This window comes from Sander vitreus, chromosome 21 (genome assembly GCF_031162955.1).
Source record: "Sander vitreus isolate 19-12246 chromosome 21, sanVit1, whole genome shotgun sequence".
Classification (NCBI taxonomy): Eukaryota; Metazoa; Chordata; class Actinopteri; order Perciformes; family Percidae; genus Sander; species Sander vitreus.
The window spans coordinates 14,321,072-14,343,621 of record NC_135875.1 but is presented as its reverse complement, the minus strand read 5'-3'; the positions used below and the strand labels follow the sequence as shown (position 1 = coordinate 14,343,621).

The 22,550-nt window shown below is 39.7% G+C and overlaps 1 protein-coding gene and 1 pseudogene across 2 annotated transcripts; both read left to right on the top strand.

Annotated features, from left to right (window-relative positions):
- The first annotated feature begins 4,305 nt into the window (after positions 1-4,305).
- LOC144536703 (carbonic anhydrase 6-like) lies at positions 4,306-13,896 on the top strand (annotated as a pseudogene).
- A 2,874-nt stretch (positions 13,897-16,770) lies between these two features.
- LOC144535995 (carbonic anhydrase 4-like) lies at positions 16,771-21,451 on the top strand. Of its 2 annotated transcripts, none has more exons than XM_078278857.1 (9): positions 16,771-16,880; positions 17,254-17,326; positions 17,462-17,488; positions 17,595-17,765; positions 17,966-18,114; positions 18,677-18,772; positions 19,081-19,159; positions 19,458-19,621; positions 19,717-21,451. In XM_078278857.1, the coding sequence occupies exons 2-9, from the start codon at positions 17,254-17,256 to the stop codon at positions 19,891-19,893; spliced, it is 936 nt and encodes a 311-aa protein (XP_078134983.1). In that variant the 5' UTR covers positions 16,771-16,880; the 3' UTR covers positions 19,894-21,451. The 2 variants fall into 2 exon arrangements, with proteins under 2 accessions (XP_078134983.1, XP_078134982.1); XM_078278856.1 differs by having other exon boundaries at positions 16,810-16,869.
- Positions 21,452-22,550: the final 1,099 nt, after the last annotated feature.

The following is a 22,550-nucleotide window of genomic DNA, read 5'->3' as shown; positions in this document are numbered from 1 at the left end:
ATATATAAAATAAAAAGTGTGTAGCAACACACCAAAGGAAAAAGAACAATATCCATACAGTGTTTACAAGTAATATTAAAAATACTATTACCATTTCTGATTTTAAAAAATTTGTCCGAAAAGGAGCAGGATGAAGCCGAAGCTTGTAAAGTTTCCTACCCCTCATTCACTTTAACTCATTTCTTTATATATCATATATTTTTACAACAGGATAACCAATATACACAACAATACATCTCTAATTTTTCACGTACCAAACCCTTTTGTTTATTTATTTACATTTTAAATAAGTCAACAACCCATTTCCGTAAATCCATCATCCTAACAATCTGTACACTAACCCCCTTCACAATCATCTCTCTTCCGCTTCATATCCTTTTAATAAAGTGTTTTTATATAACTTTTTAAACTTTGTTATGTTTGTACAATGTTTAAGCACCTGGTCTAGCCCATTCCACAAACTCACCCCACCGATCGTGATGCACATACTTTTTAAAGTTGTTCTTATTTTAAGTTTTTTAAAGTTTATTTGTTCTCTCAGGTTATACCCACCCTGTCTTTCCATAAACAGTTTTTGTAAACTTCCTGGAAGTAAATTATTTCTTGCTTTGAACATGATTTGTGCCGTCTTAAATTTAACCAGATCAATGAATTTCAGAATGTGTGACTTCAGGAATAAAGGACTTGTGCTCCAGGTATCCAACATTATTTATGATTCTGATTACTCTTTTTTGTAATGTGCATAACGGCTGTAGGTTGGTTTTGTATGTATTTCCCCAGATTTCCACACAGTAACTTAGATATGGCTGTATGAGTGTATTATACAGTGTATGTAATGATTTATTGTCTAAAATATGTCTTGATTTATTTATTATTGCTATGGTCTTTGCTAGTTTTGTTTGACCTGGTTTATGTGAGGTTTCCAGCAGATTTTGTGGTCTAAAATCACACCAAGAAATTTATTTTCATATACTCTTTCAATACTTATGTTATAAATTTTTAATTCTACTTGACAGTTAGTTTTATGTTTTCCAAATAACATTATCTTTGTTTTGCTTATATTTAAGGACAGTTTATTTACATCAAACCATTGTTTTAATTTGACAATTTCTGGTGTGATCATCTCCAAAAGCTGCTGTAAATTATCACCAGAACAGAAAATATTTGTATCATCCGCAAATAGAATACATTTTAGTATATCCGATACTCTGCATATATCATTGATGTAAATTATGAAAAGCTTTGGTCCTAAGACCAACCCCTGTGGTACCCCACATGTTATGTTCATGTATGTTGATTTATGTTCCCCAATTTCTACAAATTGTTGCCTGTTTTTTAAGTAACTACTCACCCATTCCAATAAATCCCTTATGAATATATCTTATGAAATCTTCTGTCATTTTATGCTTTTTTTAATTTAATAGGTCAATGTTATAATCTCCACATAAGAACATGATCTTTTGCAATGTTTTTGTAAAATAATTTTCCATCCACTCTTTAAATATCTCAATATTTGATCCAGGAGTTCTGTATATGCAGCTCACAACTATATTTTTTGTCCTTTCCATACAGATTTCTACTGTAATACATTCTAACAAATCATCAACAGCTGCTGTCATACTCTCCACCACCTTATAATTCAATCTTTTATCCACATATATTGCCACACCTCCTCCACTTCTATTCGCTCTGTTTTTATAATTCAGTTCGTAGCCGTCAATCTCAAAGTCCACACCTTTCTCAGTTTTGATCCAGGTCTCTGATACTGCTATGATGCTGAATTGATTCTTAAATTGGCTTAAGTATGTTTTGATGCTATGGAAGTTGGAATATAGGCTTCTGCTGTTAAAGTGGATAATTGATATATTATGTTCTAGTTAGAAAGTTTTATTAAATTTCATCTCTGTATAATAACTGCAGCTGGTATTGATATTGCTTAGTAAATTATTTTCTGGATCAATATTATGTTCTATGTCCTGCATTTTATACTCTGAGTATGAAAAGGTATCTAGTCTGGATGCCGATGAATTCTTATCAGAACGTGACATGTTTGTTTGTTTTTTCTTACTACTGGGTGTAAAAGCCATTACCTTATTATCATTTGTCTCATGTGCCCTTAATGACCCATAGCCCGTCAGTCTCCATAACATGGGAAAACTCGACCCCCTAGCCTACCTGGTGGGCTCAAATATATTTTCATCTTTCTAAAACTGCTTTTCCATGTCTCACCTCCATAAATTATTGTATAAACACAGATATTTGTGCATTTACTTAAAATACATGGAGTTACAGCCAGGTCGGGATGGTTGAAACAGCTTTCAATCGTCCCGACATAGATATATGCCATTATAGCTTGTTTTGCTTTCCATGTAAACAAGCATGCAATATGAAAGTCTGGGATTGTGGAGAACACTAAATGGTCTACTGAATAAGCACGTAGTCGAACCTTTAAATGAAAAACACTCATTAATAATCGAAAGAATCATGGGCGTAAATCTGATCTAACAGTAGGGGGGGGACAATAAACATAAAATTTCTGAAGAGCAATTTTTGAAGGGGACACAAATAATACAGCCACAATTATACTTGTAGAGGACATGTGTACACAGAGGAAAGCCTTAATACTATCATTAGTGTAGCATGGAGACTGTACCATTATCCTTCTTTTCAGTGTTTCTCTTGATTTAATAAAAAAGCTGACTAAATTGACCGAAATATTCTTCTTTAAAACCATGTATTTATTTTTAAGTTGTTTATAATCAAGCCACAAAAACAACTTAAAACATGACTTATTTCGAAAAAGATGCTTTTGTACACTTGTTAAATTAGCTGATCATAATGTAAATGAGTGAGCCACTAGTAAAGCTCATCTGCTCACCCTGACAGCCACACACCTCCAAAAATATGAACGAAGCTCAACACACTTACCTGAGACTCTACACCTGACTGTCCCTGGTCTCCCTGAGACTCTACACCTGACTGTCCCTGGTCTCCCTGAGACTCTACACCTGACTGTCCCTGGTCTCCCTGAGACTCTACACCTGACTGTCCCTGGTCTCCCTGAGACTCTACACCTGACTGTCCCTGGTCTCCCTGTTCCTCAGTTCTTTCTGTCTCCTTTGCCTGTGACATAGTGACGTTAGTATTTCCATAAGCACCCATTTTAATAAAGATGTTACCAAATTGTCTTGATATGAGGACTTATTGTACTTACTTGGCGTTTTGGTGTAGGCCTACTGAAAAAGGATCTTATGTCTGTTTTTCTTTTCTCTGTCATTTTTTTAACAACACAAATCTTTAACGTCAGATGTCTAAATATGAGTTAGGTTCATAGGTTCACCACGTGGTCATATTATAATTATAAAATTATATTGTGTCCTCCACATAAATATTAGGTTTCGTCTGGGACAGAGGATATATATTTAACTGATCAGCCACTTAATTTCATAATGAGCAAAACAAAACTGTAGATATTCAATATTAACCCTAATGTCAGTTCACACACACAACGTTAGGCTTATCGCTGTGGTAACGTTAGTTGTAGTGGGTGCATTTCTATCCAACAAGCTATAAGCTAGGTAACGTTACATTATATTACACTAACATAGCGAACTTTTTTGTCATGACTAATTCATTAATTACTCAGCATCATTTCTATTTGAGAAAAGAAAAACTTCATCCGATGTTTAATGTGAATAAAACAGCCTTGAACTGCCTACTTACTACACTCCTGTCACTACCCGATGTGACTGTGACTGTGAGTCTAGCGCAGATCCTACAGCATGCAGTGGACCAAACCACTGTGAGGCAAGGGAGGGGGGACTCAAAATGTTTCTAAACTTAAAAAGCATTTTTTGGGGTTTGTATTGTTTTACTGCTTACACAGATATTTTAAGTATACATGATTATGTTATTTACAATACACAGCATTTTCTAGGGGGGGGACAACCCTTAGACCTAGGATTTACGCCCTTGGAAAGAATGTAACCGCTAATGACGTTTACTTTGGACCATCAAAACTCGTTTATCGCCTGTAACTCCGTGATAAAAGGAAATAACAGGAAGGTATTTGGCTGATAGAATGAGGTTAACATGCTCTATGTTTTGCCCTAAGGAAAAACATTCCAGTTTTCTCATTGCACTCGGAGAAAACTGGAATGTTTAATCGTCCCGGCTCTCCCTCCTATAGGCCTACACTTCGCATCAGGTGTTAAAACCAACTGTACCAAAACACTGAATTAGACTACTATTTAAAGCGACAACGAGACGTTTTTAACCGGTAATTAAACTGTCAATTGAATACTGATGCCGTCAGACGGCTGCGCGGACAGACAGCAGTCAGAGCTCCGGCTGAGCTCTGTGCCCGTAAGCAGCGGCTTCTCGCTGCTGCAGCCGGTCCCCCAGAGCAGCATGATCACCGGGAGAGTCCGGTACAGCCTGAACCCTGCAAACGGAGATCCCGTTTGAAGGTGACGTGCTTCACTTTGACTGAATGTCCCAATTTGAGTAACTTCTGATTGGGTTGGTCGGCCCATTAAAACACAATAAGCATGGAAACTAAATGCACACTTCCTGCATTACTGCATTACTTCAAATACTAAGTGACTCTTCTAGTAAACTAGTACTCATATGAAATAAAACATTGAGACAATTCAGCAAAGGACACTGGGAAATAACCAATTCAACACTGGTTGCTATGGACTCGTCACTAGACTTCCTCAGTCGTATATTTAGCACATAGGTAAAGCTACCGAAGCTGAACATTATATTCCAAAACTAGGGCTGTCAATCGATTAAAAAATGTAATCTAATTAATTACATACTCTGTGATTAATTAATCAAAATTAATCGCATGCATAATTAACGGTGCCTGAACCGATACTTTTTAAGAAAGTAAAAAAAAGAAAAGAAAAAAAAAGGGTACTAAACAACAGTTGGTGACATTAAAGAACAGCCTGTTTATTGCTAAGGCCATATGGTCAAAATTAAATGTTTAATAATAATGTATAACAATAACAATAACTTATTTCACTAGTAAATTGCTGTTGAACGACAAAAACAACAACCAGATGGTAAAGGACATTTACATTAACTTCAAATGCACCACGAGACTGTAGTTTACCAGTTTCATTGAACTGAATTGTCTGTGTTGTTTATCCGACGGCAGCTGCAGATTGTTACATACCGGTGTTGAATCCTCTACAGTAAAACACAGTCAAACTTTACACCGTTTAGCGTTAGCTGTCAGCATTTTAACCGTGTTTAATCCAGCTACTAGCTAGCGGTAGGCTAACGTTAGCTGCTGTCGAGTATAGTGTTAACTAGCGTCACGCCCAGCGGTGTTTGTGTTTCTGAGTATCAAAGAGAAGCGCAGACATATCAGTGGCACCAGATTTCGGTAGCCAGGGTTGGCAAGAAGAAGATTTTTTACAAGTAAATGTTCCAGTTAATGATCCAGGCAGAACATTCTCGTCTCCCTCCTTCATTTTACAGTCCAATGGTGGCTAGAACGGTCCGGGTCAAACGTCAATATGGAATGGATTAATCTGCGTTTTTTTTTAACGCGTTATTTTTTGTCAGATTAATTAATCGAAATTAACGCATTATTTTGACAGCCCTATCCAAAACATATATGTTTATTTTTAAAGCAGATTTTAAATTACATTGTAACAATTTAACAATTCGCCCTTATGAAATTCAATCGCGGCAGGGCTGTCTTGGAACGCAATAGACAGACGGTGGCGGAATGCCCCGACACTTAAATTCAACTAAAATGTAACAGTGAACAATCAGTGTTCGACCTACAGTCTGTTGAGATGCCTCTCCAAACTCACCATAAAACGTTAGGACACGTTGAGAAAAAAGATCCGTATTTTGCCGTAGTCCAATGACACGGAAAATTAATCCACAGCGATTAGTAGATCCACAAACATAGTCATGGTGTATCCAGCAAGGCGTCACATTCACCAGCCAGGTTCAAACAGGTGAACGAGGCCTCTCCACTTCGCCGTTTAAACAAAGTGGAATAAACGTATAAAAGTCCAAATCTACACAAAACCCGCAATCAATTAGTAAGCTGACATCACATGTATACACATGGCATTTAGGAAACCTTTATTGCAAGGTTGGCACGGCAAGATCTCCAGACTAGTGCAACAGTAACTTTCGTTTTTTGTGTCCTGCTGCTCCCATCGTCAGCCAGGTAATTTTTTTTTACTAAAGCAGTATATGAAATCAGATGTATTACCTACCACCATTTAGTTGTTTTGTGTTATTTAAGATATTTATAAAATATCTGGTCATGCCAGACATAATTAATTATTCCACTCCTTTTTTAAACAATGCAATTATCCATTTCAGCCACCAAGGGGGCAGTGCTCCCTCTGGCCCCCAGCAAACTCATGGGTCAGACCCATCTGGTAGTGAAGGAGGGCAGAGACTAAGAGCTACATGAAAAAATATGCACCAAACAAGCGGCCCATTATTATTATTATTATTATTATTATTATTATTATTATTATTATAATAATCATAGTAAAATCGTGCAAGCGATAAAAACCCGTCCTATGCGCTGTCAGCCTGTAAAGATAATTTATTTGTATATTAAAAAAAATAATATCGGACCGGCCCACATTTAAAAAAAAAAATTGCCAGATGGCCAATCCGCCCCTGGGTTTTATACTTCGACACATTCACTTCCACATTATATGAGAAGAAGTTTGCAACCAATGGGCATCATACATCTCTTGATGCCTGAATTTCAGATGCTCTGGCATGACTTTGGTTTTAGCTTTAGTGCACTTAAATGGAATTTTTGTTCAGTGATGCACTCTGTATGCAGCTTGTATAGAATAGTTAGAAGACCTTCGACCGGAGGCCGCTGCAGCAAAAACACAGAATTCCTATTGATATTCTTTGAGTTATACAAGGTCTCCATGAAGTACAGTATACTAGATTGACATCACTGAGGCTGATATAGAGATGTTTCCTCTGTCTTAAAACTTTGATACTCTAGACATGAAAAAGACCTTGTGAAATCTTGCAAGTGTAATCACATCAATAATACTCTTAAACAAGCGAGCACAGATGCATGCAGGCAAATGTCACCAAAGCACATGATGCCGAGACAAACTGGCACATGCTGGTCTGCTGTTTTGATTATCATGTTTGATAATCAGGCTTTTTTTAAAGTTTGTTGGCTGTAATGACAAGAGAAAATGCTGGTCTACCTGCATGACACGGGGGCGGCGGGGGGGGCAGATTAGTTATATGCACTGTATGTTGCAGAATGACATGTTTCTTTTTAACGTACCTGATAGCCATCAGCATTCTTTAGATAAGGCAGGTGCACATGTCTCTGCGGGTGGCTCGTGCTGGGCTTGGATCAGGTGGCTCAGCAGTAGGTACACGACTCTTTGACCACCACTATAAGCATACCAGTCTGTAAAAGACTTAAAACAGGTAGAAAGTGAGCCAAAATAATTGTTTTTGATTGCATGACGACCGCAACAAAGCAAATTCGCCAAAAGTAGAGGCTCAGAAATTGCCTTGGAGTTGCAAGAACACCTTTTTGACAAAATCTTAAAAAAGAAAGCATCTATATATCCTTCATAAAAGGAGCATTCATTGCAGCACTGTTTTATTGCATTATCATTTATTTAAGGTGAATTTTAAGGTGTTGCCCAAAGAAAGGTGCAATTGAAACATGTAGGTTTCTGCAGTGCAACTTGATAATATTCAAGGATGTTGTACATTGTACAACTTCATATACAGTATCTTCATCTGAATCACATTGTAACTCTGATTTTAAAGATGCAAAAGAAAGTACTTGCATCTAAATCAATCTACCATACAGAGTACAGTTTTGGTTGTGAATTTATATCATTTTTAGTCTGTTTACATGTGTTGGAATACTACTGCATATATGAAAAAAGTAGTATAAAGCCTTTTGTGGCTCCAGAGGGAGCTGAGCAACGCCTAAAATATTGCCTAAGGGATGTCACTTGAGTTGGCATCGGTTGGGGTTAAAGACTACAAGTTTGTAGATGAAAAGAATCTGGGAGTGTGGAGTTAGAAAGAAGTGATCTTACCAGAGCTCTGTAGTCCCACTCCTCATCTCTGCTTGATGCTAGAGGCTCAAGGCTAAATTTGCAGTTACCATCATGACAATTTTGAAGGTTTTCCCCTCAGGTTTTCTTCACAATTTTTAGGTCTAGTGCTCTGTGCTGACACCAAAGTATGGGTCCTTTGACTTTGCTGGAAAGAAGAGAATAATTGCACAAATTTGATGTCAATCACCATAGGTATGGGGACGGCCACAACAAGGGTCCCACCTCCGCTGTGGTGGATCTGTCAGATGAAACGTGTGTTTTTTTCTGTTGTTAGATTAAACAGTTTCCCATGAAGGCAGGAATCCCCAATGTTTATCGGCCTACACAACCTCTTAATGGACGTCACATGTTTGATTTATTTGATTTATTATTTGGGTCATCCATGGTGCTCTGATGATCACTGTGGTATGTGTCAGCACATGTACAAATCTGATGACTGGACAGTTTTAAAGTGATCATGTGAAAATAAAGGATTTGGTCTTTTTCCATTTCCAATCAGAGTACAGTCCGTCTCAATGGCACCTTCTGCCTCAGTCCCAATGCGGCGGCAAGAGCCAGTCACCCATTAACATTGAGACGCGTAACGCAATAACTGACGAGCATCTGGATGCCTTCACCTATACAATTTTTGACGACAAACATGCCATCATGTCCATAGTCAACACAAGCCACACAGGTTTTTTTTTCATATTATGGGCTGTTTCTGTGGCTATTTTTAGCTTTATTGAGCTCAGGCTAAATCTCTGTATGCACATTCATCCGCCTATTATCAATGACTTTTATAATAATCCCAAAACAAAATTTATGTTAACTATAGCTTATGAGGGTCATGGTTAAAACTGTGACTCATCAATCGATTAGTTAATCAACAACAATTTCAATAATTGTTTATTAGTTTCATTCGTTTGTCAAGCAATAATGGTTCTAGCCTCTCAAAGCAGAATGTTTGCTGCTTTTCTTTGCCATATATCACAGTAAACTGTGTCTTTTGGTTTTAATACTGTCAATTGATTAAAACAAGCAATTAGAAGACTCACTATGTGGTCTGGGAAATCCTGGACATTTTATTAGACTTAACAATTAATCAATAATGAAAATAATTCGATCCTCGACACAAAAGTGTCCAAAATGAATAATTGTTGATGGCATGTAATCTTTTGTTTGCCCCGCAACAAAACACATTCAAGTCTGTGAAAGCATGTAACACTATTTCTTGTGTTCTCCTTCGACTCCCAGTGAAAGTTGCACTGAAGGAGGGTATGGTGGAGGTCTCAGGGGGAGGTTTGGGATACGTCTACTCCACCCTTCAGTTATACTTCCATTGGGGCTCCACATCACAAAACTCTACTGGGTCAGAGCACACAGTGGATTTAAAGAGATACCCAATGGAGGTAGTTACAAGAATCAAACTACTGTGTTGCTTCAGTCAATACATTGTTTTCTAATAGATTTAGCTTTTGCCCTTGTAATGTAACATGCCATTAATTGTGTCTTTGTCCAGATGTACTTAGTGAACAAGAGGAATGATTTAACTCTGGATGAGGCAATAAAGATTCCCAATGGTCTGGCAGTGCTGGGATTCTTTATCAGAATCAGAATCAGAATCAGAATCAGAAAAGCTTTATTGCCAAGTACGTTTTTTACACATACAAGGAATTTGTTTTGGTGTTGTAGGTGCATGTCACACATTCTCTAAAATAAGTTAAACAAACAGGTTAAACAGAACAAACAATATAAGTATAAATATATGTATATATATATACACACATAGAATGTATTAAAAATAAGAGAGTAAGAATTAAGATAAAAAGAGCAGATTAAGTACAGTGGCATGTAGAGCCAGAGGTGGGGTGTGGAGAGAGTCAGGGTGGTTTCTGGGCCTTGTTGATAAGGCTAGTGGCAGAGGGGAAAAAACTGTCCTTGTGATGTGAGGTTTTGGTCCTGATAGACCTCAGCCTCCTGCCAGAGTTTGTTGCCGGGGTGGGAGGGGTCAGCCACAATCTTTTCAGCACGCTTCAGAGTCCTGGTGGCGTAAAGGTCCTGGAGCGGCGGCAGATTGCAGCCAATCACCTTCTCAGCTGACCGAATGACACGCTGCAGTCTGCCCTTGTCCTTGGCTGTGCTAGCAGTGTACCAAATGGTGATGGAGGATGTGAGGATGGACTCAATAATGGCTGTGTAGAAGTGCACCATCATTGTCTTTGGCAGGTTGAATTTCTTCAGCTGCCGCAGGAAGTACATCGTCTGTTGTGCTTTCTTGAGGAGGGAGCTGATGTTCAGCTCACACTTGAGGTCCGGGGAGATTATAGTTCCCAGGAAGCGGAAAGACTCCACAATGTTAATTGTGGAGCCACAGAGGGTAATGGGGTCAGGTGGGGCTGAGTTCCTCCTGAAGTCCACAACCATCTCCACTGTCTTTTGAGCATTGAGCTCTAGGCTCTAAACTTCAGAAGCTTGACTGACTGGTGACTGGAGGTGCCGCTGTTGGTGTACAGGGAGAAGAGCAGAGGAGAAAGAACGCAGACCTGAGGGGATCCGGTGCTGATGGTCTGTGAGTCGGAGAAGTCTTTCCCCAGCTTCACATGCTGCTTCCTGTCAGACAGGAAGTCAGTGATCCACCTGCAGGTGGAGTCACACCAAGCTGGGAGAGTTTCTCCTGAAGCAGAGCGGGGATGCTGGTGTTAAAGGCAGAGCTGAAGTCCACAAACAGGATCATGGCGTAGGTTCCTGCGGAGTCCAGGTTCCGGAGGATGTAGTGTAGGGCCAGGTTGACTGCATCGTCTACAGACCTATTGGCTCTGTAGGCAAACTGCAGGGGGTCCAGGTGGGGGTTGGTGATGGCTTTGAGGTGAGAAAGCACAAGGCGCTCAAAGGACTTCATAACCACAGAGGTCAGGGTGACGGGTCTGAAGTCATTAAGTCCTGTGGTCCTTGGCTTCTTGGGAACAGGGATGATTGTTGAGGTCTTGAAACAGGCTGGCACGTGACATGTCTCCAGTGAGGTGTTAAAAATGTCTGTGAACACTGGAGACAGCTAGTCAGCGCAGTGCTTCAAGCTGGATGGGGAGACAGCATCCGGTCCAGCAGCTTTCCTGGGGTTCTGTCTCCTGAACAGTCTGTTGATGTCTTCCTCATTGATGGAGAGAGTCGTCACTGAGGTGGGTGGGGAGGTGAAGGGAGGGACCTTTAAGGTGGGGGAGGTGGAGGTGATGCACTGTAGCTGGAGCTGTTGGGAGGTGTCGCGGGGGATGGTATCAGGGAAGACCCTTTGTTGGGAGGTGTTGAGTGGGATGGTTACAGGACTGATCCATTGTCCATCAAAGCGACAGTAGAAGTCGTTAAGGTCGTTGGCTAGGCGTCGGTCGTTGATGGAGTGGGAGACTTTGGGCTTGAAGCTGGTGATCTGTTTGAGCCCTCTCCAGACAGAAGCAGAGTCGTTCGCTGAGAACTGGTGTTGGAGTTTCTCAGAGTACCGTTGTTTAGCCTCTTTCACCGCCTTGCTAAACTTGTACTTTGCTTCTTTAAGTCTGTCTTTGTCCCCACTCCTGAACGCCTCTGCCTTATCCAACCTTAGCCTTTTGAGTTTGGCTGTGAACCAGGGTTTGTCATTGTTGAAACTCACCCTGGTGCATGATGGAACACAGCAGTCCTCACAGAAGCTGATGTATGACGTCACAGCCTCTGTGTACTCATCCAGACTGTTGGTTGCAGTCCTGAACACATCCCAGTCAGTGGAGTCCAAACACGACTGGAGATCCTCCACAGCCTCACTGGTCCACTTCCTTGATGTCTTCACTACAGGTTTGCAGAGCTTAAGTTTCTGCCTGTAGGCGGGGATCAGGTGGACCATGACATGGTCAGATAGTCCCAGTGCAGCACGGGGGACGGCGTGATAAGCATCCCTGACTGTGGTGTAACAGTGATCCAGAATGTTCTCCTCTCTGGTCGGGCATTTAATATGCTGTCTATATTTAGGTAGTACATGAGTGAGGTTTTCTTTGTTAAAGTCTCCAAGGACAATAACTAGGGAGCCCGGGTTGGTCCGCTCCACACACAGTATCTGGTTGGCAAGAACGCGCTGTGCGACCTGCACGTTGGCCTGCGGCGGGATGTAAACACCGACCAGAATGAATGAATGGAACTCACGGGGTGAATAAAAAGGCTTACAGTTTATGATGAAAGATTCCAGGTCAGGAGAAAAATGCTGCTGGATCACTGTCACATCGTTGCACCAACCGCTGTTGATGTAGAAAGATTCCTCTACCTTTAGTTTTGCAGGAGAGGTCCTTGTCTCTGTCCGCTCTGTAGAGTTGGCAGCTGCAGCACAGAGTCCGGTATTAATCCACAGAGCCAGGTAACATTAAGTGCATTATGTAATAAGTCAGTAGTTGTGATCAATATCCATGCTATAAATACACAAAAACTTCTTATAATTAGTATAGTGTGTTCATACTGGAAAAGTATTACGTTTTAATTTTATTTATTGATATTGTGGTGTGTTCTTTGAGCCTTCGTTTTATGTCAAGTTAGTGCCTCACATCTTGAAAAAATGAAGAAAAATGTAAGAAAAGTTTGATGAAGTACACTCAGAAAAGTCATGCATACTATTCATATGAGGGGAAAAACAATTTTTTTTCTTCAAGTTTAATTGGCAATGTCAGTTTGTATCATTTCATTTCCTACTATAAGTAAACCGTAAAGTATGCTGATTTATTGAACATAAACAGCTTACTATAAAGATTACTATATACTTCATCAAACAGTTAGTTATATGAAAGTTGGTAATACCACACACTATCTTGCCAAGTTAGTTTTCCACTGGTTATATAACTAAAGATCAGCTGTGGACTAGACTTGTTTTTCCAGTTTGAGACATTTGTCAAGTTGTGAGGTATGACTGTTTTAAAACAAAGGAAGGGGTGAAAAAGGTGCCAGACATTCAACAGGTGATAGCACTTACTGCAACACACATATATACTGTACATGATAATTTCCTAAACGGCATGTGTGACAATTGACTATTGTGACTATTGTGTGACAGCCTTGCCATCACAACATATTATACTGCTTGGCCAGGTTAATTACTGCAGGGATGTAATTTTTTTTTAACAAAAGATGTGACTTTTTAACACATGTTCAACTCAAAAGAATTGATCCCTCCTTAATTAAATGAAAGCTAACATTTTCTTTAAACCCATTAGATGATGATGTTTCCAACTCAGGCAGTATATGAAGACATGTTTCGGTCTACACAGTCTCTTCATAGCAGGACAATCTACACCACATCAGCATCCTGTGCCCCTGGTCCAATACTATTTCTGCTGCTGGCATGTCTCTGTGCCTTTTTTATGTAACTTGTGAGGAGGTTAGCTAATTGGAACTGCTGTAAAGAGGTGTAGTGCACTAATAAGCCAAATCAATGTAATGTAAAATCACACACATTCATACCAAGCTCTGTGCAGCTTTTTAACTTTTTTTTTTAGCCAATTGTGTTTGTTTGTTTGCTTTATAGTCCCATACAGGAGGTACGGTTATCCTCAGTGTTCATACAGTATGTAGCTTTTTCCAACGGACAAGCCCACTGTCGGCACACGCTACCTGCCCAACACTGAAAATGTTGTAAAGTTAAAAGCTTGCTAACTAAAAACAAATAACACGCATCTAGGCTACTGAATATGAATATTGGACTAACAACAATCATTAGGTGGCCAGAAACTGAATAAATGTGACTGTTACTTCATGTCAATCAGATTTTTACTTTATTGAAGACGAACACGACTTCTGATCACATGCCTCAAGAGTTAACTTGAAGAGTGCGTTCCATTTGAACTCGGAAGTCAGATTTTCCGAGGTCAAAGTCAGAGACAATGCCCCCTGAACTCGGATTTCCGAATTGGGAAGTTGGACAACCTTGCAGTACCCCAAGCTCAAAATCAAAAAAATGGTAGTGAAAGCTGTAGTAACAGACAATTTATTAGCACTTCTGTCATTCACACAGTACTGTCCAATTTCTATTTGTGGACATGTTGTTACAGTGTTTGTTTGCACAAAAAACAGCGCAATGCCTTGTTATCAACTGGTATTGCTAACAATGGTTAAACTGGCTAGAGCTAACCCCAGTAGGAAAAATCCGACTTGTAAATGGAACACCTTCAACTCGGGTGGGACGTCATTCCCAGCTCCCACTTACCAGATAAATGGAACACAATTATGAGCATGATTGACAAAAGCTAAACAATCAACCTACGTGGATAAGTCACTGTGTCACTATACCTTTATGCCACATAATTTCCTGTTTATTACTCACAACACATTGTTTGTGCACTAAGGAGTGGTTTGTCACTACTTCCACATACCATGCACATTAAACAATGCGCTGCACGCCTTCCCACAATTGGCTAATATAATAAGTGCTTTTACAGTTAACAGATGATGTAATTTTACATCCTGCGCTGTTGGAAATGATTGACCTGTTCAGTAAAATCTCTAGTTATAAAAACAATCATTCAAAATCATCGCTTTGCTCAACGAAATAGAAAGACAAGATCCTGACCAGTTCATTGTATAAAATTGAGTTGCATATTAAACTTAGCCTACAATAACTGTAGGGCGGCCTAAAGCCTTTATAAGTGCCTTTTTTATCATCAATGTTTTTGTTTTTTTCATAAATTGGCTGACACATATTTGCTAATAATATATTGGATTCATGTTAAGACATTTTAATTTTCTTGGAAACTTTCAAAAACACAACAATAATTTGGAGGCCCCCCTACAGTAGCTCTGAGGATGCCCTAGGGGTCCCGGACCCCATGTTGAATATCTCTGCTTTGGTGCATTTTAAAGCGAGCCGAGACTAGAAAAATCTGGTTTTTAAATGAAATTTGTGAAACTATTTTCATAGTCTGCACTTCTTGGTTTGACCAAACACATCAGACTGAAATAGATCTTGAATAAAGTTCCGCAAACTATATGATGGGACTGTACTCTAAACCAGTAATGAAATGTACTTGTAGCCTATGCCAACCCTAGAAATGAGACTTTTTTTGACATGAGGAAGAGTTACTAGGAACCAGATGAACCTCATGTTTTAGCTCATATTTCATTTGCTCTGGCAAATATGCACCCCTCCCATTTAGACGGAATGTACTTACCGAACATAGTTAATAAACGTAAGCCCTGGAGCCAGGGAAGGCCTTTAGAAGCACTTTTCCGGTGATGACTGAGCGTTACTGCGCAACCTTCAACTGAGAGAGACGACGTAAATGTGACGTGAGCAACGTGTCTGAAAGTTGGAAGTCTTCTGGTAGCTGTGCCAAGAGAAATCTCAATCATTCCCAATCTTGCAGAGACGGAGAGCGTAGGTATGTGTAAGGAGATAACATGGACACAGGCTAATTATTGCTAACTAAAATGCTAGTTAACATTAGTAATTAAACTTAAACAGCTAATGTGAGACGAAACTAAAGTAAGTCGCTTGGTTATGACACAATCGTTAGCCTAGTTTTACAAAAACGTCTGCTACGGAGCCATAACGTGAGGTACAAAGTAATGGAGCCTTTTATACACTGTCGTGTTTCTTTAGAAATAAACAACGGACAAATAGAGTCTTTAAACGCTTCAGATGTAAAGTTATTCGCTGTCAAAGTGGTGCCAAAATGAATGAACGGGAGGTGATGGCTTATTAGCATCAAAATGGCGCCATAGGAGGTTCGCGGTCCGAGGAGAAGCTTACCCCCTTGATATCAGGCACAAATATGGTAAAGCGAACACAACAGTGTTTTCTGGAGTGTTCTAGAGTTTAGGCAGTCGCCTAGGCAACACACGCCTCCCGCCTGAACTACAGTTAGTAAATAAATCGACATGCATATCTGTGTGATTCAACAGTGCTCGTTCTTATCTGTTCAAATACAGTTTTTATTGAAATGGCATATAGAGTGTTTTTAGGGCTAGTTAGACTAGACTAGATCAAGTGTGCAACGTGTACTGTGGAATTTTACGAATTTAGGTTTTAACCCATAATTAGTAAAATATAAAAGCATATTAAAAAAATTCTGTGTGATGTGCGCGCCCATTACCCACCCATTGTGGCCACCCCTAAACATCCCTTTGCCACCGCAGTCAAAAATTCTTAGAGCCGCCACTGGGGCTTACATTCGCTTACTGGCCAGAAACATGACTCTAAATGAATGAACTTAAGTGCAGAATTTGTGAATAAGCAGATGTTTGTTAACACCTTTGCCAAATCTACAAGGTGATGATCTGTCAATAATGACTTTGCAACTTACACACTATTAAACATATAGCAGACCAAGAAAAACAAAGCATAACAAAGTCAAGTCAAATCAATTTTATTTTTTATAACTTTATATTACAAATCAGCTGCCACTCTGCCACAGCTCTTTGTAGAGAGGGGGAGAAGGGTTATTCAAGATGGCTCTGATTTTTTTTCCTCGTCCTCCTCTCTGCTACTGCCTCCACACTGTCCAGTTCCAACGGGATTCCCCCCCCAGGCATACAAAAGCGAGGCATTCATTCTAGTTAAAGTTAACTCTTACAGCATTACTGGCAGATTTATACTTCCTGTTATAAGTCATGGGTCCAACCTTTAGTGATAACTCTTTAAAAAAAAAAAAAAAACTCTCCCTCTGATCAAGCATCCGATAGATGCGGTTTCTGAGCAGCTAGAGGATGGGCTGAGCAAATAAAAAGAGGAATGATGAGAGATTCCACAGGTGTTAGCAAACGGAGAAGAGAACAGGTGCGTCAAAGGTAGGACACTCTGCTGCTCAGCTCATGTAGCTGTGGCCAAAAGACCTATTGTCTAAAACGGACTCTTTTTTTGCACAATAGGGGGTCTCTGTTGTTTTTTCCAGTATCGTTTTCAAATTTTGCATACGTTTGAGATTATTTCAATTATTGTAAAAAAAAAGTGCATATGATATTTAAAATGTGTGCGTAATTGGTTCATTTGGCTTCGTGTCGTGCCAATTTGAAATTCACTCAAATTAAACACGTTGATTTTATTCTCCTATTCAGACATTTGCATGGTTATAGTGCGGTTTCTTGTCGAGGGTTTAATGTGGGTGCTCATTTGTATTGGTGAAACAAGTGGTGAGTGAGTTTGTTTGTCTGTTGTTCTAAGATGAACTGGATTGTAGCTGCGATCGCTGTGTGCGTCTTCGTGCCCAGCGCCCACTGTTATTCAAATACAATCGGTAGGTAGGCTATTGAAGGAACTTTTTTGTTTCATCTTTAATCTACATTGACTATTTGGATTAACGGTGCGTCTCTTTGTAGATTGTTTGTCATGAATGAGAATAACTAAATGCGTTTTTTTTCTTCTTCTCCAGCCTGGTGTTATCATGAGCCAAGCTGCAGTGAGTATAATCTCCATTTATCTCTAAATGGCCACATTATCATGTTAACATCTTCACCGCTGCTACTCCGCAGCTAGCCTACATAACGTCTTGTTTCTATTTATAGATGACACGACTTGGCCAACCATTGCTGCTGCACATTGCAATGGCAGCCGGCAGTCGCCCATTAACATCGTCTCAGCATCTGCGCAAATTGACTCCAATCTGACTGCATTCACCTTTCATAACTACAGCAGCAAATCCACCATGGCAACGATCATAAACACTGGCCACACAGGTGAGGAGTGGGTTGCGCACAGAAACCCTATTAAATGGTGTCAGATGCTTTACTTGTATGTGGTTATAGAGGAAGAAAGTATTGAGCTTTTGAATAATTTCCTTTTGAAGTTATAATTTTCTTAAAGCTTAAAAATACCATTCTGGAATTTTAGGGGGTTTTGACTTAATGGTCCATTCTGTTTTTCCAACCTCTTCCAGTCAAAGTCAACCTCAAACACGGTGTGAGGATTTCAGGAGGAGGTCTGTCCGAGGACTACGACAGCCTGCAGTTCCACTTGCACTGGGGTAATGGCACCTCTGTCCCCGGCTCCGAGCACACCGTGGATGGCAAGCGATATCCCATGGAGGTAGTCATTGTTTCATGATAAGCTATACATTAGTTTTGCCATTATTAAATTTGTATTACACTATTTGTTAATAGGCTACTTAAGACAGCCTGCTACTTACAGGGTAATTACCTGACACCTACAGTGTAATATCGTCGTATGAATACAGATATAAATACTTATTGGATCTACTTGTACTTAATAAAGGCCCTCAACACCCACGCAGGTGTTTTCAGTTAATCTGGCTGATTAGACCTCTTCCCAGGACTGTGTGGGTGTGTATGGACTGATTGATTTGACATCTTCCTGAGTTTCTTGCTCGCTGTGTTGCACCTGTTAGGGCAGGACAAATCACACCTTTGTCATTCTTACTGGTAAATGAAGATTTGTGACCTAATAGATTCCCATCAAAGCTCTGGCCACCTTCAGCATGAGCAGAGGTCTAATCATCCAGGACAACTCAAAACAACTTCAGAGGCTGTACTGTACTTAAATGTAGAACTTACCCAGTAAGTGGTCGCTTATTACCCTGTAAGTATTATAAAGTCTTACTAAATATTTGTTCTTTACTTGACTCCCCCAGTTACACATTGTAAACAGCAAGGCATCCTATAATCGGAACACAACTCAGGCTGTTGCAGACTCTACAGGACTTGCTGCTCTTGGTTTCTTGATTGAGGTGAGAAAAGATGCATTTCAAGGTTTTGTAACACCAAAATACTTTTATTGTATCAATCTCAAATCTCATTGCTCTGTATCATCCACTTCTTTACCTCAGTAAGTTTTTGTAAAATGTAAAATCCTACTTAAAAAAAAAAACCTTTTGCATTCTATTTCTGTTCCTTGGAGCTGTTGAACTGCATAATTTAGGATGTTATCTTTAGTTTAATGTGTGACTCCACTGTTTTTATGTTATTTATGCCTCACCCTTCCATAGAGCATTTGTTCCAAACGATTGAGCCTAATGACAATGTGTGCAATTTACAGGAAATGTCGGGTAATACAACTGGCCAACCTGCAAGCTGGCACACCTTGAGCTCCTACCTGACAAACATCTCAAACAACGGTAAGGAGATACTTTTCTTGTGGAGAAGTTGATCCAATGTCTTTGAATAAAATGTGTTGGTTGTGTGGTAGCTCACCTGGTTGAGCGTGTGCCCCATATATTAAGGCTCAGTCTTTATCGCAGTGACCCAGGTTTGAGTCTAACCTGCGGCCCTTGCTGCACATCGTCCCCCCTCTCTCTCCCCTTTCCTTTCTTCAAGCTATCCTATCAAATAAAGGTCAGGCAATCCACAAAAGAAATATTTAAAAAAAATGTGTAAAAGTTCCAGTCTCTTCAGAGTTCATGTTTCTGTCCTCAGGCGAATATGTTACAGTGGCACCTGGAATTTCCCTGGATGATCTCCTGACCGGGGTGGATCGCACCAAGTATTACCGCTACCTTGGCTCCTTGACCACCCCCCATTGTAACGAGGCTGTGGTTTGGACTGTGTTTAAGGACACAATAAAAGTCAGCAAAGACGTGGTGAGTTTTTTTTTTCTTCCTGGTGTGTCTTTAAGTACAACGGCCAGGACCGGTCAGCACAATTGCTCTAACAGTGCTTCACATCTTGTTTCCAGATTGACCTCTTCAGCAAAACGGTACGCCTCTCCAACAGCACATCACCTTTTATAATCAATGTCTACAGAGACATCCAGCCATCGCAACGTGTCACAACACAGGCTGCCAGCTCTACCTCTAAAGCCTGCTACTCTCTGGCTCTGATGGCTCTGAGCCTGGTTCTTGGGAGGAGTTAGGGCCATGAAAGGTGGTGGTGTCTCAACAACTTATGGTGTTGCTGGTAAATCTCTTTGCAATGAAAATACACCTTTTTACCATCATTTTGTCCATGTGGTTTGTCTGACTTTAGCAGTGTCCACATTGTTAATACATAAAGTATGCAATTAACTACTCATTCTTAGTCCCCTAAATTCAGAAAGTAGGATTCAGTACACATAAGATCACAACCAAGCAAAATTTAGCCTACCACAAGTACTTGCAATTAGAGATGCACCGATTGACCAGCCGGTGACCGGAATTGGCCGATTTTCACGTCATCGGCCATGACCGGCGACCTGCCGGTCAGACTGACATATGCCGATTTTATGCCGGTCAAATGCACTCGGGCGCCGCATGATTTACATCGCGCAACAGCAACATCACACGTGCACATGCAGGGTTTTCGCTGTATGCATGTAGCAGCGGCGCACTGCCGCTCAATCAGCTGTTTATGAAATGTCATAAAGTCGTAATTATACACGGCTCGAACAGTCAGCCGCTCTCTCTCCCCCCTCCGAGGCTGAAAAACTGGAACATGAAAACCGCACTCACGCGGGTCCCGTGAAATATGACAGCTACAGTTTATCGGAAAATAGCGTTGGGCACGCTGACTTTGATAAATTGCTAAATATATCACATTTGTTTAGTTGGTTATTGGATGTGATAAGAAGGAAATGGTTCTTTCATAACATTGCACTTTAGAAAGACTGTAAAGTGGTTAGAAAAAATTAAATCGGAATCGGCTAAAATCGGTATCGGCTGGCCTAACTCAAAGAAAATCGGAAATCGGAATCGGCCTAGAAAGTTGTAATCGGTGCATCTCTACTTGCAATATATGCATTAATAATGTTAACATATGATGATGGCTGCCTTGCTTTGATGTGGTAGTCCATCATAATGTTTCTGTAAACAATTATGTATTAATTATATGACTTTTAATCGGTTGTATGCATGATTGCACCTCTTGCTTAATAGATTTATGTTAGACATGATTCACACAAGAATTTAGAATGTTGTATTGAGAATTGAAGCACAGCTCATTGTCTGTTTCTGCACTGCCAAAGCTGCATTCAGGTGCCTGAAATAAAGATATGCACATGCACTAAGTTCACTGGGTAGTAATGGTAGTTTAGAATTCTGGCAATGTAATTTTGAGTGTGTAAGTATTGAGTTGCATTGCATCTGCCGGCATGTATCTGTCTAGAGAGTTACAACTCAAATCTGTTCAAATAAATGTTGCAGAATAGGATTTAATTTTCAATTAGATTTTTGTATTTTTATATTCCCTTATTTTGGACCCTGATTTGCTTTTATTTTTGTCCTCGTCAATGCAGATACTGTTAGCAAATGAAATGTAGCCATGTTGCCAAGTGAATGTAATGAAGATTTGACGCGTCAGTCAATTGAATGAACGACATTATTTATTGCAACAACATAAGTTACATGTTTCCTTTAAGCACTATGTTGCACTACCTGCACATGTAACAGAGCTGAACTCATGTCAAGTGTTTCTAAATTAAAATGATATTGTGTCAATCTCTTTTCTTCATTTATATTTACTGTAATATTGTGGATCAAACATGTATCAGAATGCTTTAAATTAATGTTTCTAGAAAATTTCTAGTGAGTAAACTTTTTTCTTTTCTTTTTTAAATGGCATTATGTAACAGCATCAAATGTGATCCCTATTGTTGCACCTGGACTGAACTTGAACCAGACACTTGAGGCGGGGTTACTGAGAGGACTTGACTTTATAGTTCACAAAACAATAGAATGCATAAAAGCCTGTTGTACTTATCGAACAAGGTGTACTTTACTTCAAAGATCACACTTTCTTTTTTTGTGTCAGTAACGCTAATCCTCAAACTAGAACATTCCTTGACAGATGACTTTTCATTCTTTATCCTTTACTCCATGAGCATCTGATCATGCGTTAGAGTTCAGAAGTTCAGATGTATCTCATTCCTCAGCAACTTAGAGCTTATCTAGACATTTCCCACTTGAAGAACAAAATAAATACTCCTATGGAACCTGTAACTCACTTGAATAACTTCGAACTAAAGATTTGATGGTTAACTAGATGACAATTAATTTATTCCATGTTAGATGAAGGCCTTTGAAGTAAGCATGCACAATTTTCATGTCATTGTGAAGTTTGAAGCAAAGTAACTCATTGTCATATTTAAAAGTTAAATCAAGTTTTCAGTACTCATTATGCATCATTTTACGTTGGTGTTCCAGGAGTTTACTGTAACAGCAGAGCTGCTAGTTCTTATAGCAATCCATCTTAACCAGTAAGTCAGAAGACAAATGTGAACCAACACTGAGGAACAATAGATACTCTCGTTCATCAGGCTAAACAACAATTGTTTTTATCATTGTACTTCTGACCTGCTGTAACTTCTCGGATTCAATGTCACTAAGATTAGTATGTCATGTCTCAGAGGATGTGGTGTTGCTAATAAAGATACAATCAGTTGTCTAGTTTGGTTACAGGGCTGTAACTGGAGATCAACATGTACTCTATTATCAAGATTTATCATGGCATGTGAGTCTTGAATAACGCTGTTTTTGAAGGTGCTGAGATCAAGAGATCATTTTCAGACACACCGCACCAAAGAGGAAAGTAATATTA